The sequence below is a fragment of the Trichogramma pretiosum genome, unplaced genomic scaffold (genome assembly GCF_000599845.2).
Source record: "Trichogramma pretiosum strain Unisexual culture from Peru unplaced genomic scaffold, Tpre_2.0 scaffold3, whole genome shotgun sequence".
Taxonomy (NCBI): domain Eukaryota; kingdom Metazoa; phylum Arthropoda; class Insecta; order Hymenoptera; family Trichogrammatidae; genus Trichogramma; species Trichogramma pretiosum.
This window is the reverse complement of record NW_019641698.1, coordinates 1667731-1681649: the sequence shown is the minus strand read 5'-3', so window position 1 is coordinate 1681649 and position 13919 is coordinate 1667731. Positions and strand designations below refer to the sequence as shown.

Below are 13919 nucleotides of genomic sequence, written 5' to 3'. Positions count from 1 at the left end.
TCATTTCCAACTTTTGTATTGCGTCGTTAAACCCTTACTCTCGTGGTTATGTTGCAGAGTCTTGCAAATGAAAATAATTTATTCTCTTGTCTTTCATTATGAATATATTTTGAAAGTAGATTTTAAAGGACACAAAAGTCAATTCAGATTGATTTTCATCACTATTTTAAACAACTTAATGATTGCAAGTATATCTTTTCGATTGTTTTAGAAAAGCAGAAACAACTAATCGATAAAAAAATTACCTTTCATGATTAAAATATTGCGGTCAATTTGCACCAGATCGGTATGGGATTCGTACGCAATACATCCCATGCCAGTAAGCACCGCAGAAAGAGGGAGAGTAAGAAAGAGAGAGGCGCAAAGATGGAAAAGCTTTTAAATCGCAATGTAACTGCTACACCATGCATTTATACCATGTATACCGATGAAAAAGTATATGTAAATTTGATGCATAAAAGTGATCTTCTGACTATCTCGCGACTATGAGAACGTTACGCTTGAAAGGGCAGTTCTCAACAGCAAATATCTATACTATACTATATATCGTATGTATGTGTGTACAGTTTATAGTTGGTCTACTGGTCATGGAAAAATGAATTCTTTGTAACTTAACAAAGATCGAGCATTCTAGAAAACTACAAATGCCGCGATAAGCCAATATTATATTTTGTACAGTATTCATTAGAAATTCGTGGGGTTTAACGCAAAATAATGCTTTAACAATAGATTTTCGGATCGAAGTACTAAATCTGAATATAAATTGAATATAAGTTGAAAATAAGCATTTTATCGATCTCTTCTTGAACCATACTGAAAATGTATGAAAATTTGTATTGAAATTCTATTGATGTCAACACCGAAAAACTATAGCGGTTTTTTTGTGCAAAGGTACACAGAGTCATGTTTTTCGCTATTTTTTATCTTTGCGAGTAAAATCGGTTGAACTTTTCGTTGACTGTCTCGATCAGATTGTGTTCGAGACACTTGAAAAGTTTCTGGTTTCAAAATTGGGTAGTAGTAAGTAATAAAACATATGTTCATACTGTCAACATTTTTCAAATTCAGAAGGCAAACAATCCTTCAAGATCTGGAATTTGATCTCAATTTGACATCGATATACATGCACCAGTGCATTATTGTAATGTACCTAATTTAAAAAAGTAAGTAAAAGACCATGCAACTATTTAATTCATTAAGTCATAACAGATTATCAATTATTGAGCGTGTCAAGTAAAACATAAAGTAAAACATAGATTTCATGTTTTCATAAACCCTAAATCTAACATCATTCTGTTGTTTTAATTAATGTAATTAATGTAGAAATTGATCAACAATAGAACTAAATAACAACTGACACATTCTATAGCTACTTCTATACTATTGGCCACTGTAAAGGATTTTAATGAGAAAAGTTGTACCCATTAGATCTTACCAAAAGTTTTATAACGTAAAAATTAGTTTTAAAAGTTGAAAAATAATTTCCTTTATACTTTAAAAATACAAACATTCAATGAATAACTTTGTTTTATAATAAGTAACATTTCTGTAAAATCTGCATAAAGCAATTAAAATTTTAATCTGATTATCATATGCACATATTTACAACAATTTTATTAACTAATTAATTTAGGTTTCTAGCGTATCAACAACAAATGATACAGTTCCTTGTCTATCATCGCCTTCATCATCATGAACTTCTTCATACTCTTCCTCTTCTGAAGAACTTTGACCATCTGAATTATCACAATTTATGGACCGATATGATCCAATATCTTGAGGTAAATCACCTATTTTTAACTGTGTATTACCCAAATGTTGCTTGAGACGTTCAGCTGCATGTTTGGCTTGAATTTGCTATAATAAAAATTTTACAAATTTACGTAATTTTTTAAAGTACTGATAATCCAATTATTACTTATAGTTTACCTGTAGCTTAATTTTTTGCTCTTGTTCCAATTTTAATGATTCATGGAGATCTAACATCTTGGCAGCTCCATAAATATTAGCAGGTGTATGTGCTGCATCTAGTTCATAATGTTTATTTTTTCTAAGTTTTTCTTCTATTTGCATTTCTTTATTTGGATCATGCACATTTGATTTAGTAGTTTTATAAGGCTTAAATTTTTCTCTTGCATTAGTTGTACTAGGATTTTCTACTTTATTTACAATATATTTTACATGTTCCAATTCCATAGGATCTTTTTTAAAAGATTCAATGAGTTCTAGATCTTCTGGCTTGATTGAAGTTTCTTCAGGGGGTAGATGAATGATTTTTTTCTTATGTGTACCGCTGCCAGTTGGCTGTTAAAGAAAGATATATATTATTTCATTTATGCAAAAGTTATAATTTTTTCTTTAACACTAAAATGGTTTTAACCTGCGCAATAATTTTCAATGGATCTTCTTCTTCATCACTGTCTAGTTCAACATTATGTTCAGCTTTATTTTGAGATTTCTCTTCATATTTACCAGTCCATTCCAATTCGGCCATAGCTGCTTTGCCTTCTGTGGCAATATTGAGTCGGGATAATAATGTGGCTGCAGATTCAACTTCATTTCTATGCTCAAGCTCTTTTTCTAATTTTTCTTTAAAATCAAGTATTTTCTTCCCTTTATCTGGAAGCTTAGCAATGAAACTAATAAAAAATAAATTAGTTACTTTATTTACATTTAAAAGACTTTTGTTATAATGTAAAAAAAGTTCATACTTATTGGCAAGAAGTTTGTTCTGTCTATCTAATAATTCTTCAATTTCAACTTTTTTTTTTGATGCTAGATTTTCAATGTAACCTTGATTAGCTTTTTTCGGCTGCGGTGGTATTTCCCCAGGAATCCTTTTGAGAAATGGTTTTTTGATGTCACCCATATTTTTTCTGTGAATTGATATATGAATTTACTAAAAATTCTGTTAATTTTTAAAATCAAATTGAAATTAAACTGAATATTATGCGTAACTTACGTTTTTAATAGTGATGAAAAATGAATGATTTCCCAACAGTCAGTACAAATGATTTTATTTTGTGCAGGTGGGACAAACAAGAAAAAGAACGGCTTAACTCAAAATAAATTAACGAAATGCTTTACTTGGTAAAACCAAAAAAAAGGCAACAATCTAATACTATCCTCACGTGTACTATGTTTATGTATACAGATTGCTTATGATCAACTGTCACTGCTGACTATACTCAGTTACAGTACTCACTAGTCACTAGCGGAAAGTTTTGTTATAAATGAATGTTACCGGGTTCGCATCAGAGCGCCACTAGTCTGCATCAGTCCATCAACAGCTTCGTGATTGTATAGCCTAAAAAACTGAAGCGGTTTACGTGTAGCTGTATTTACCCTAAATGAAGTCTTGTTGAAATATTTGTTTTAGTATAAAAAATACTTGAATCATGCCAGTTCAAGAACCCACCATGGTTCAACAACCACCTCCTCAACTTAATGGTCAAGAACCAACTCCGCCGGGTCAAGAAGTAACAGAAAATGCGGCGCCGACATCACAGCCAATTGTTGGTATTATTTATCCACCTCCTGAAGTCAGAAGTATCCTTTTTAAAAAATTTCTGCGATTATTATAGCTCTGGAGGAAGAAATTTGATTTTAAAAGTACGAGATAAGCTACTTTTTTGCAAGTTCATATGTTGTTTCAAAAAAGTTAACACGTCTTGTTTACATATAAAATGAACAAACGGTGAATTTTAGAACAGTTGCTGTTTATGCAAAATATACTGAATTTTAAGTACATTTTTCACTGTTTGAATGCAGCAGTATCAACACTACTGTTCTGTTTAATTTCTAATCTTTTATTTGTGTATTTTATAAAAATAAAAATTTTGCAGCGCCAAATACAATGAATAATATTTGAAAAACAGTACTATCGGTTAAACAGGTAAATAAATGCACAAACTAGAGAGCTTGGTTTACAACTTATATTTTCCTTATGCTTAATAAATAGATATCGTTGACAAGACTGCTAGTTTTGTAGCTAGAAATGGCCCAGAATTTGAATCAAGAATTCGACAAAATGAATTGGGAAATCCCAAATTTAATTTTCTCAATGTCGGTGATCCATATCATAGTTATTATCAGCATAAAGTTAAAGACTTTAAAGAAGGTAAGGGTCAAGAACCTTCAGCAACTGTTACAAAAGGTGTTACACCAGCAGCTCAACAAAAGCAGCAAGAAATTTTAAAGCAGGTAGAACAGCCATTTGTTCCTAAAGAACCACCTCCAGAGTTTGAGTTTATTGCTGATCCACCATCAATTTCTGCTTTAGATTTGTATGTATACAATTTTATTTTATTAGTTTAAAGTATTCAATACTTTACAAATGAAAAATTCATTTTTACAGAGATACTGTGAAGCTGACAGCCCAGTTTGTAGCTCGTAATGGACGTCAATTTTTAACAAATTTGATGAATAGAGAACAACGTAACTTTCAATTTGATTTTTTACGACCACAGCATAGTTTGTTTCAGTATTTCACAAAACTCTTAGAACAATACACTAAGGTATGATTCTTTTTAAAACAGCAAAAGCAATATTCTGTGAAACTTTAATTACTTGGATAAAATAACAAGAAGAATGAACTTTTTTGTTTAGGTTTTAATTCCTCCAAAAGACTTAATTCCCAAGCTAAAAGATCAATCCTATAATTTTGAAAAGATATTAGATGGAATTGCATATAGAGCAGATTGGATTAAATATCAAGATGCCCAAAAGCGAAAAGAAGAGGAAGAACAAGAAAGAGAGCGAGTAGCTTATGCCCAAATTGACTGGCATGATTTTGTGGTGGTTGAAACAGTTGATTACCAACAATTTGAAGTTGGTAATTTCCCACCACCAACCACACCAGATGAAGTTGGTGCTAGAGTTTTAATGCAAGTAAGTAACATTAGTTGTAGTTTCTTAGTGAATATTAATTTACATATAATTATGATTATAATCATTATAACTTTCATTTCTTAGGAACGTATTGAAGATGGTGAAGATGTAGAAATGCAAATGGAAAGTGATGACGATACTGAAATATTACCTAGGATTATGGACAATGATAAAGATAGGTCAAAAGATAATAATCAAGTTCAAGACATGGAAGAAGAATCAAGTTCAGAAGAGGAAGAAGAACTTGCACCTCCTGGAGAGAGCCATAAGAAAGACAAAGGATCTATGCAACCTCCACCTTTGCCACCCACGCCTGGCAATGTTGTTGTTAAAAAAGGATACGATCCCAAACAACATGGTAAGTTTGCTTTTAAGAAATTATGTTGCAATCCAATTTAATATTTTCACATCTTATACAATATAATAGATACAAAAATGGCATTAATTTTTTCGTTCTTACAGCATCCAAAGCATCACGGCCGGCACCACCTGATGAATATCTGGTGTCGCCGATCACAGGTGAACGTATTCCGGCTAGCAAGGTGCAGGAACATATGCGTATCGGTTTGTTGGATCCACGATGGGTCGAACAACGTGACAAGCACCTCGACAAACTTGCTCAAGAGACTGTCTTCGCTCCTGGCACCGCTATTGAAGCTAGTTTGAAACAACTTGCCGAAAGACGTACGGATATTTTCGGTGTAGGTGATGAAGAAACTGCTATTGGTAAAAAAATTGGAGAGGAAGACAAGAAAAAAGATGACAAAGTTACTTGGGATGGTCATACAAGCAGTGTGGAAGCAGCCACCAGAGCGGCTCGAGCAAACATTACACTGGAAGACCAAATTCATCAAATTCATAAAGTAAATTTCATTAAATATACTCCCTGTTCCACTTTTTTCCTCCCCTATTTTATGTGAAAGTCTAATTATTTTCTATTTCTTAGGTAAAAGGTCTTATACCCGATGAAGAAAAAGAAAAAATTGGTCCAAAACCAGTTACCCGTGTATCCGATTTGACTTCGAGTGCAGCAGCAGCAACAAAACCACAAGCAACTGTAAAAGCACCTCCTAAACCTCCTGCACCAAAACCAATGCCACCACCACTTCAACCAGTGCAACAAGCACCTCTACCACCACCACAAATGGCAATGCCCCCAATGGGCATGCCTCAACCAATGATGGGTCAACCACCCATGATGATGATGGCACCTATGCCACCAATGGCTGCAAGACCACCACCTCCTTTACTTGGTATATTTGATAAATATTTTACATCATTTTATTTACTTTTTTTTTTACAAAAATACTAACGCTTTTAAAACTTGACAATTTAGAATTAATTGTGTGTATATGGTGACTTTAATGTGTAATTTATTATCGCAGCTCCATCGATTCCAAATCCATTTATGCCGACGCCGCCTAGTATGCCTCCAATGCCACCCCAGGTAAATACAATACTGTAGTCATCATAAATTAACTTATGAAATTTTAAATCTCATTTCCTTTTGTAATACATAAATTTATTATGATCTTTCTAGATGACTTTAGGCAAACATCCTTCTGACTCTTTAGATGACGAGCCTATGGCAAAGAAACTCCGAACTGAGGATTCCTTGATTCCCGAGCAACAGTTCCTAATGAGAAATAACGTAAGCACGGCCCAATTACAATTATTTTTTCTTATTGAAATTATTGATAAACTGATACTCATTGACGTGGTTTTATAAAATAGGGACCAGTTCAATTGAACATCTTAACACCACTAATGACCGACAAGTCAGATTGGAATTTGGGAGGCCAGACGCTTGTTATAGCTTTGCCAGTCACGGAAACAGTCGCTACACTAAAACTACGAATTTCCGAACTAACTAAAATGCCAACTGGTAAACAGAAATTACAATATGAGGTAAGCTTTAGATATTTGATAACATAATTATATGCAATTTGGTATGTAAATTTTATAATCGTTATTTTTTTTTAGGGAATGTTCTTCAAAGATAGTAATACATTAGCTTACTATAATTTGATGTCAGGTAATGTCATTAATTTGCTACCTAAAGAACGTGGTGGCAGAAAGAAGTAAAGTGCGAAAGATTTTACAGCTTTTGCGAGTACAAATATGTACTTCGTATTTTATCAAAAGAAACGGAGCTTTTTACAAATCTCAAATAAGATGAAATCTCCTACTGTAATTATATCATAATTGTACACAAGAAATTTAGATAATTAACTTTCTTAGATAAAATCTATTTATGTTAAGTATAAACATGTAAAAAAATTAGCTTCAATAATGACTTTATTGACTTCATAAATTAAACTTTTTTTCAAGAATTCTCAAAGTTTTCTCATTACTTCTTACATTACAAAATTAAAGATTTGCTCGCAAATCATGTAAATATAAATTTGATGTGTTTACAAAGCAACTCCTAATGTTTAGTCATACAACATAAAAGTCACAGAGAATGTATCAGTAGCCACGTCGAAGCAATAGCTCAATCGTCAACAAATACAAGCACGGAAAATTATTATTAGATCACGAAAATCGTTGCGGATAACGATTTCCGAGATGAACTTCGATGACGGGCATGTCACTTTTGTCCAGCACCACGATATCATCCTGCGAGGACACGCAAAGTCGCGCCGGTCGCTTGTAGCCTTGCTCCATGACACCGATAACACTGATCGCTTGTCCTTTCCGCAGATGCGACGTATCGATGTCGATAGCCAGCTTCAAATCCAGTTGAAAATAGCCGTCGGTTATGCAGCCGAAGTAATAGGGCTGATCGTCTTTTTTGCACTTTTCAAACCCGGATTTAACGTAAGCTTCGATACCTTGCGTAAGAAATAAATTTTCAATTGAAACTGATTGTTTAGAAGCAATTTGCGCTCATGAGTATGATTAAGCATCACTTACGAATTCTAATGCCGATCTGATCGATTGCTTCACAAATCGTTGTTTTAACGACGTTTTCCTTATCGTTATAGTAAGTATCGTAAGTCTCTATGACGCTGCCTTTAACGAGCAGTAGCTCGTAATCCACATTACCCAAATTGTAGATGCGATGCAGTGGCTTGTGCGCGATCAAGTTTCGCGCGTGCACAATCTGAACAAATGCACGAAATGAGAGAGCAAGAGGAAAAGGAGAAAAAAATATTAAATCAGCGCTAATATCTCGCGGCGAGTTGCGGTAATTTACCTTGTAAAATTGCGTTATTTTATCTACAGCTGGAACGTGCTCGTTCCAGGCGACCACTTGTACTCGTTTACCTTGGCCGTTGTTCAATACGAATTTGTGGTATCTTGATTTGCATGAGTTTTCCGTGCGCTGGATCGCGTCCACGAAACCGATTATTTCTCTACGGAGCAAAGCAAACATGAGACTCGGTGTCACTTGAGATTTTTGATTGGTAAGCTTTTCAAGTACTCACACGGACTTATCATTGAATTCGATGCTGTCCAGTACATCGTTCGAAGTGAAATCTTTTATTGTTTTAACGGCATCGATGTCGTCTGTCATGATTTCTTTTTTTTCTAATGTTTTTTTCTTTTCGAAAAACACTTTAATCGATTTGAAATGGAATGAAAAAAAAATATTAATCGGTTCCGGCTTCGTCACGCTATGGGAATAACTTTCGCGATGACGTCCCGAGTGAGTAATGCCCGAATCAAGATTTCGGTTATTTCCACCAATACGTATAAATTTAGCATTAATGGGAGAAGGGATTTTCCCTCTCATTGATAGTGTAAGCCTGAATTCGTAAACAAGGCATAATCCAACAGACCCTTGATAAGTAGTTCTTCAAGAATCATATACCAGCATTGAATGGAAGCATCATCAGTTGAAAGCAACTTGCAACTTGAAGTTGATAAAGTTCACTTATCAATTGACTCTTACTTTTTTCATTTATTAAAATATAATAAAAAAGACACAAGATTTATATGGTACGTAATTTATTTTTTAATATGAACAAATAAACAGAGATTGCAGAAAACGCAATGTATTATTAGAAATAATTTTACATTAGTTAATTAACCAGCAAATTTATATTAGTGATTACATGCACAATTGATATACAATACTATTCACACAGCTGTCTTATATATTCTCAAAACAGTTTTATTGATTTTTACATCAATATTTTTTTTTTAAATTCGTTTCAGTTGACATATCATATTTATTTATATTAATAATAAGATATATTGCAAAACTGTAAACTAGTAATTTGATAATAATGTTCGTATAATGGCACCTATAAGTATTCAACAAGTGAGCATTTATTGAATGCTTCACTGGTCGATGGTTTTAACAATTGTTTAATCAAAACCATTTTGTTCATGTTCATTGAATTCTAGTCATGATTTTGAAGTATAAAAACCGTGAGTTTATAAGACGTATCAAAAAACGTTTAAGAACTCGAGAAAGTAAGAAATAGGAAATGCAATGTTGCTGATTTTATTTCCTTGAGTTACAGTCAAGTATAGAAATACAATAGCAACAATAATCAATGTGCTTTCACATAATGTAATTATGACATAAGCAAGCAAATCTGGCAAGTCGCTATCAATAAAATATATAACGTAACAACAAGTGCATGTAATTAGTACAAAGATGTCCACAGTATTCATAAGGCTCAGTCTAATCATTATCCATCTTTTTTATAAAAATTATTGTTTTCGCACCTACTTCAAAGAAAATGTACTATTGTTCCCAAGTTTTTAAATTCCCTTTTTTTGAATGCTTCTTGATATCAAATTTTGAGTTTCAATGAATTAGTATCATTAAGCTGGACGTATCAAAAATACAACAAAGTGCTGAGTCTTGCAACCTTATAAATAATGGCATGATGAGACATACAAAAATTGCAATAAGGCAACTTTGAAAATTTGTACTTCTCATGATTGTTGACGTTGACGTACAATATATCATCGGTACAAAAGACTACATTTTTAAACTTTTTCATTAGGGAGGGGATGTGCTATGTGCCCAATATACTCTATCAGATATTAAATGCACAAAGTATGGAAAATGACAACTGAATGTGCCTCGCACATGTAAATTGTACGATTGTACATGTGCGTCACTAAAGAAAATTAGACTATTATCAATGAACCCTAGCGGTCACTGGATCGTGCGACAATTCTCAACGACATGATAACTTATCTACAATGACAGCACTCACAATCTATATCGGGCAAATAGCACAACCTATGTGATTAATATATTATATAGCATTATACCCTTAAAATCCTAAACACTTGCACTTAATATTATATCATATAAAACCTCTCTATTTCTCTTTCTCTCTTTCTTTCATTCTTTCATTCGTTCTTCCTTCTTTGCTCTCTTTCTTTTTCCTGCTCATAAACATGGCATAGACAAACCAATCCCAGCAAGTCAAAATCATTCAAACACATACACTCGGTCACAGTCAGTCACATTAATATTCACACCACTGAAAATAAATACACCCATTGCATTTATTACAATTAAGATGCTCAAGCGTAAAACTCCCGACTCGTTCTCATTTTGGAATTGGTAGCCGCAGGTGACTTTCTGGGCTGCTCCTCGTCCAAGGGATACGAGCCTTCGTCTTTCTTCTTGATCCTGTAGACAACGAACATGACCACGAGAATGGCACAGAGCAGACCGACGATGGCACCCCCAATAAGCGCAGTGAGAACGAAGAACGATTTCGTCCTGTCTTGCTGCTTGTCGACGATCACACCACTTGGGTCGGGCTGGCTGTCGTCTTCGTCGCGCACTTTCTTGCCCAAGTTCGTCTTCTCTGCATCGAGCTCGTTGTTGTTCAAACTATCGTCGATGTTCACGTCTTCGTCCTTGTTCTTGAAAACGTCAAGGGTGTCTTGATCACCTTCGTCCTCGTCCTCTTCTTCGTCGATGTCCTGATTGTTGTTGTTATTGTTGTTGTTGTTGTTGTTGTTGTTGTTGCCGTTATTGACGGGCATAAGAGGACGATGTGTGTCATCGTCATCATCCTCGTCATCATCGTCAAGTTTCGGCTCGAGGTTGTTTCGGGACGAGGTGGTCGTGCCGGAGAGCGGGTTGCGCGGGCGATCAATGAAGTCGCCGCCGTCACCGTCCTCGTCGTCGGGTCCGTAGCCGCTGCCAGAGGCCTCGTCGAGATCGTCATCGATCGGCGAACCTATGCGCGAATTCAGATCTCCGCCACCCGAGCCGTCAAAATCATCGAGATAAATGTCATCAACCTTGGAATTGCCAAGAGCACCGCTCGACTTGGACGTCCAGTCGTTGTTGTTGCTCTTTTTGGAGGCGGAGGTCGCCGCGGCAGCTGGCTGACGTCGATCGTCGTTCTTGTTGTTATTATTGCTGTAAGCGCTGCACTGGACCACTTGGACTGCAACGCAGAGCAGCAGCACGGCGAGCGACGACAAGATGGCTATGTCGTTGCCTCGCTTCCAGGCTCTGGGCTGCTGCATTTTTGGCGTTGCGTGGTTACGATCGCGGCGGCGGCACTCGGGGAGCTCCTTTATCTCGCAGCCGCTCGCGGATTGCACTCCTTCGCGGTGCGGAGTGCGTGTATGTAACAATATACGTGTATATTTATCTCGCGTGGCACAACACGACGGTGCACGCATACATACGCACCGAAAGGCGTACGAGCTGCACACAGGCAGCAGCACACTGCACTACTCTTCTTCTTCTTTCTCGCACTTTGATCGCTGCACTAACACACGCACATGCAGGCCGTGCAACGCAAGTAGCGGCGCAGCAGCAACAGCTAAGAGCAGCACGCACGTTCGATCGAATTGATAATGTATCACTTCCTGGACGTCGAAGCGTCACTCGACATTTTGCAACGAGCGCGAGGATAGATGAGCTGGCTCGCAGGCGCGAGCACCGAGCACGGAGCAGCAGCAGCAGCAGCAGCAGCAGCAGCGCACACACAATCACTGAACTGCCAGAGTTAAAAGAGAGTGTGTGTAGGGCTGTGTAGGTGTATACGACTACACGACACAGCGACTCTTTATGAAACGAGTGTGCGCGAGCGAACGAGAGAGAGAAAGAGAGAGAGAGCGAGAGCAAAGCGTACAAGTATAGGAAGTTATATGTGTATGTGTGCGCTCGAGCGCATGTATATTGCCTTTGCGTTGCAGTTTGTTGCTTCTGTATACGTGTGTGTATACACGCTTCACTCTACGTTGCACTATCACTCGCGTATACGCGTATGTGTATGCGCTTTATATGCGCGTATATATATAATAATAAAATATATATATACACACACGCAGACGTTTGCAGTACGTCTGGAACCTGAGTTCTGGGAGTGCTGATGTGTATGGGCGGTGGGCCGCACTTAAAACAAAGTCAAAAGTAGAACGTACGTATGTGTACGTGCGGACACACGCACACGCTTATATGTATGTATGAATCGCAAGGTATATACGAAATGAATAATAACGTAGGTGTTTTGAGATACTCGCACACGAGCTCAAAGACGGACTGTTGTTATTATGATTTCATTTAAAGACTGTGCTGGCTGCGCGACTGGCACACATGCGGCGGCACCTATAGTGGCTTTTCCTTTTCCTCTGACCGCTCCGATCAGCTCTCGCGCTCCTCTCTCTCTCTCTCAATATCTCTGGCTTTTTTCGCAGTTTTATATACGTTCGAATAGTTCTTTCTCGTCTTTCGTCTTCCGCTGCTCCGATCTTTGCGAGACGGAGATGAGGTCTCTCTCTCTTTGCTTCTCTCCCTCTTTCTTGCTCTATACGTTATGTGGTATGTGGCACTGCGGGTCTATTCTTTGCGACTTGGCGTCTGCGATTCTCCGCCGTCTTATTGCGGATATATGTTGGTGTACGCGGATCTATCTTTGTCTAACTCTCGGAAACTCGCAAAGAATCACGTCGCCCATTCATTACTTGGATGCTGCGTACATTATATTATGTCGCGCGAATGTTTTATAATAGCGACGACGCATTATGTGCGCGTATGTGTCTGAGAGCGTCTTTTTATGAATGCACACATATGTATACGATCTATATATACAATAATATGTGTGCGGCGACATCAGCCGCGTGCCAGAGCTCTCCTCGATAATCCGCTACACATGCCGGAGACAGCTTGCAGAGAGCCGCGCCGAGCCAGAAGTGCTCGGCGACGACGACGACGACGCTGCGCACTCCGATCGCAGCTCACGCTTACACAGACACACACACACACACACACACATACACGTAATCGCACATACCAGTCCGTATACACACCTTATACATATCTATATCTGTCAATGCGGAGCGAGCAATATAATTTTTATGTATCCTAAGCGATCGCGGGCAGGAAAAAGACACGCGGAGTGGGTATTACCGTGTCTCGTACAAGTATAGGTGCCTATGCGTGAGCGCACATGCATATACAGGCTGGTATACCTGCACATACGTGTGTGTGTGTGGGGATACGCGAGCGAGACAGCCAGGAAAAACACACCTGGTCGAATACCTAACATGGATCTTGCATATTATGTGTGCGTGGAGAAGCGCGCCTATATATGCCCTACCGTCGCCGCGTGTAATGTAATACCTCTGCGATGCCATGCATATACGCCCGTAAATGCGTACCTGCGACTGACTCGTGTGTGGCTTCGTATTTTTTTTCCACCTTTCTTCATCTTCGTTGGTATTATTCTATGCGTCCATGGGGTAGAAAAAAAATTAAAAAGTATAATACGCATCAAGGCGTATCGTAGAGATCGTTTATATATAGGTGATTCGGGGCAAGGTTTTATAGGGCAGGATAAGCAGCGTACCAAGTCGAGGCGTGCGCTAAAAATAATTGCCGAGCGATTTTATTGAAAATCGTTGCCGCCGCGCAACAAGGTTTCAATTCTTTTTTCTATTATGGTGTGCGCTGTGCGGCTCGAGGAATTTTATCGCGCGTTAATAATGAAAGCGCACGACATCGAGCTTTTATCTCGAGTCACTCGAGCCGTGTGTAATTATGCGTCGATGAGAAAAATAAACTGGAACGATAGAGGTGATAACGA

General features: G+C 37.4%; 4 protein-coding genes across 5 annotated transcripts; 1 reads left to right on the top strand and 3 right to left on the bottom strand.

The window, feature by feature from the left end:
• Nucleotides 1–1554: 1554 nt before the first annotated feature.
• LOC106650427 (DNA-directed RNA polymerase II subunit GRINL1A) lies at nucleotides 1555–2996 on the bottom strand. Of its 2 annotated transcripts, none has more exons than XM_014368413.1 (5): nucleotides 2963–2996; nucleotides 2712–2876; nucleotides 2381–2639; nucleotides 1930–2304; nucleotides 1555–1857 (listed from the first exon to the last, which is right to left on the bottom strand). In XM_014368413.1, exons 2-5 carry the CDS (start codon nucleotides 2867–2869, stop codon nucleotides 1630–1632), a joined length of 1020 nt encoding a protein of 339 aa, XP_014223899.1. In that variant the 5' UTR covers nucleotides 2870–2876; nucleotides 2963–2996; the 3' UTR covers nucleotides 1555–1629. The 2 variants fall into 2 exon arrangements, with proteins under 2 accessions (XP_014223899.1, XP_014223900.1); XM_014368414.1 differs by having other exon boundaries at nucleotides 2712–2899; nucleotides 2963–2995.
• A 41-nt stretch (nucleotides 2997–3037) lies between these two features.
• LOC106650326 (splicing factor 3A subunit 1) lies at nucleotides 3038–7223 on the top strand. The gene is made up of 11 exons (XM_014368255.2): nucleotides 3038–3549; nucleotides 3962–4286; nucleotides 4358–4517; nucleotides 4609–4890; nucleotides 4975–5248; nucleotides 5353–5753; nucleotides 5837–6143; nucleotides 6276–6337; nucleotides 6431–6541; nucleotides 6625–6798; nucleotides 6874–7223. Exons 1-11 carry the CDS (start codon nucleotides 3399–3401, stop codon nucleotides 6973–6975), a joined length of 2349 nt encoding a protein of 782 aa, XP_014223741.1. The 5' UTR covers nucleotides 3038–3398; the 3' UTR covers nucleotides 6976–7223.
• Nucleotides 7171–8561, bottom strand: LOC106650327. The gene is made up of 4 exons (XM_014368256.2): nucleotides 8322–8561; nucleotides 8090–8249; nucleotides 7807–7996; nucleotides 7171–7724 (listed from the first exon to the last, which is right to left on the bottom strand). Exons 1-4 carry the CDS (start codon nucleotides 8408–8410, stop codon nucleotides 7426–7428), a joined length of 738 nt encoding a protein of 245 aa, XP_014223742.1. The 5' UTR covers nucleotides 8411–8561; the 3' UTR covers nucleotides 7171–7425.
• A 266-nt stretch (nucleotides 8562–8827) lies between these two features.
• LOC106650353 (syndecan-like) lies at nucleotides 8828–12635 on the bottom strand. Its single transcript, XM_014368299.2, has one exon. It carries the CDS (start codon nucleotides 11509–11511, stop codon nucleotides 10390–10392), a length of 1122 nt encoding a protein of 373 aa, XP_014223785.1. The 5' UTR covers nucleotides 11512–12635; the 3' UTR covers nucleotides 8828–10389.
• Nucleotides 12636–13919: the final 1284 nt, after the last annotated feature.

Bases quoted from the DNA above. Each gene is read 5' to 3' on its own strand.
- LOC106650327 (XM_014368256.2), bottom strand. From the start codon at position 8,410: ATGACAGACGACATCGATGCCGTTAAAACAATAAAAGATTTCACTTCG. The intron at 7,997-8,089 runs GTAAATTACCGC...GCATTTGTTCAG, and splicing joins AAATAACGCAATTTTACAAG to ATTGTGCACGCGCGAAACTT. The intron at 7,725-7,806 runs GTAAGTGATGCT...TTCTTACGCAAG, and splicing joins TCAGATCGGCATTAGAATTC to GTATCGAAGCTTACGTTAAA.
- LOC106650326 (XM_014368255.2), top strand. From the start codon at position 3,399: ATGCCAGTTCAAGAACCCACCATGGTTCAACAACCACCTCCTCAACTT. The intron at 4,287-4,357 runs GTATGTATACAA...TCATTTTTACAG, and splicing joins TCAATTTCTGCTTTAGATTT to AGATACTGTGAAGCTGACAG. The intron at 6,338-6,430 runs GTAAATACAATA...TGATCTTTCTAG, and splicing joins TGCCTCCAATGCCACCCCAG to ATGACTTTAGGCAAACATCC.
- LOC106650353 (XM_014368299.2), bottom strand. From the start codon at position 11,511: ATGCGTGCACCGTCGTGTTGTGCCACGCGAGATAAATATACACGTATA.
- LOC106650427 (XM_014368413.1), bottom strand. From the start codon at position 2,869: ATGGGTGACATCAAAAAACCATTTCTCAAAAGGATTCCTGGGGAAATA. The intron at 2,640-2,711 runs GTATGAACTTTT...ATTTTTTATTAG, and splicing joins AACAAACTTCTTGCCAATAA to TTTCATTGCTAAGCTTCCAG. The intron at 2,305-2,380 runs GTTAAAACCATT...TTTCTTTAACAG, and splicing joins CATTGAAAATTATTGCGCAG to CCAACTGGCAGCGGTACACA.